At 34.0% G+C, this 1,117-nt stretch overlaps 1 protein-coding gene across 1 annotated transcript in view; it reads right to left on the minus strand.

Annotated features, from left to right (window-relative positions):
- Positions 1-530: 530 nt before the first annotated feature.
- LOC118747575 (gamma-glutamyl hydrolase A-like) overlaps positions 531-1,117 on the minus strand; it is a 642-nt gene continuing 55 nt past the window's right edge. Inside the window, exons 2-3 of the mRNA XM_036481626.1 lie at positions 1,011-1,102; positions 531-916 (exon numbers count right to left, since the gene is read on the minus strand). Coding sequence (XP_036337519.1) covers positions 688-916; positions 1,011-1,102 — 321 coding nt within the window. The 3' untranslated portion in view covers positions 531-687. The remainder of the gene's footprint in view (positions 917-1,010; positions 1,103-1,117) is intronic.

The following is a 1,117-nucleotide window of genomic DNA, read 5'->3' on the forward strand; positions in this document are numbered from 1 at the left end:
AAAAAAAAAAGGATAGTCGATTGAAACGTAAGACTTCTTGGCGACGGTTAACAAAACCAAAAACATTTACATATATTTTTATTAGTATCACAGCGGGCGCCCAAATATTTTGTAAGCGAAGAAAACATCAAAGACCTTTTACCACATCTGTGTGAGACTTAAAGCTTACAAAAATTGCTACCGTTTACGCTTAAATACAGCTTTCTTTGAAAGCTAATAATGAAGAAACTTGCCCCAATTATGATTTTTCGGCTGGTTGCAGTCGTTACAAATATACCGCCTACAGGTATGCAACGTTATACACTTTAGCTGCTTGTTACTCATTTCATTCGTGTGCATATCAGTAGGTATGGTATGTAGTTCTCAAACAGCGTACTTGTAATATAATTTATCTAAAAGTGCAAGTTGCCGTTGGATCGTTCCCTTCTTAAAGTGAGCAAGTAATTCACTTTCACTTTTTGGTATTCTTTGCGTTGTTTCCATTGAACGCAACCAAATTTTTTTAACACCTTAAAAGAACAAATATTCGGTTGACGATTGTTATTTCATTAATTTTATTATCATTAAGATTAACATAAATTATACACAGAAGTGCGTTTTCACAGTGAATTCGAAAATTATAATAAACAGCCTTCGACTATCACAAATTGTTTTTTTTTTAAACTATAAGTATTTCGTAAATTTCATTTACTCAGGGTAATCAGGGCATTCGCCAAACGCCCGTATATTTTTGTTTTCTTCATATTCGACAGGAAAATTTTGTATTAAATGTCGCTTTTCCTCTTCGGCGTTTTCAAATCGATTACTGCAACGACGGCACTCGTCTACAAAGAACTTTGCTAAATATTCTCTCACTTTAATACAATGCTCGGGGCAGTCCGATTCGGAATGAAATTGTGTCCCGAAAAAGGGGTACCTAGTAAGGCATAAATATTGAAGTTTAAAATATTTGAAAATTATTCACAAAGTAGAACTTACAACATATTCATAAACTCTATATAGCCACTTACTTGCGGTGTTCCACAATCGAAGCGAATTCTGTGCCATTGTCATCTGAGTTTTGCGCCAATACATGCCAGTCATCTGCGAAACTTTTACATAACTTTTTTTTTTTTTT

This window comes from Rhagoletis pomonella, unplaced genomic scaffold (assembly GCF_013731165.1).
Source record: "Rhagoletis pomonella isolate Grant_MI unplaced genomic scaffold, Rhpom_1.0 Rhpom_scaffold_00012, whole genome shotgun sequence".
Classification (NCBI taxonomy): domain Eukaryota; kingdom Metazoa; phylum Arthropoda; class Insecta; order Diptera; family Tephritidae; genus Rhagoletis; species Rhagoletis pomonella.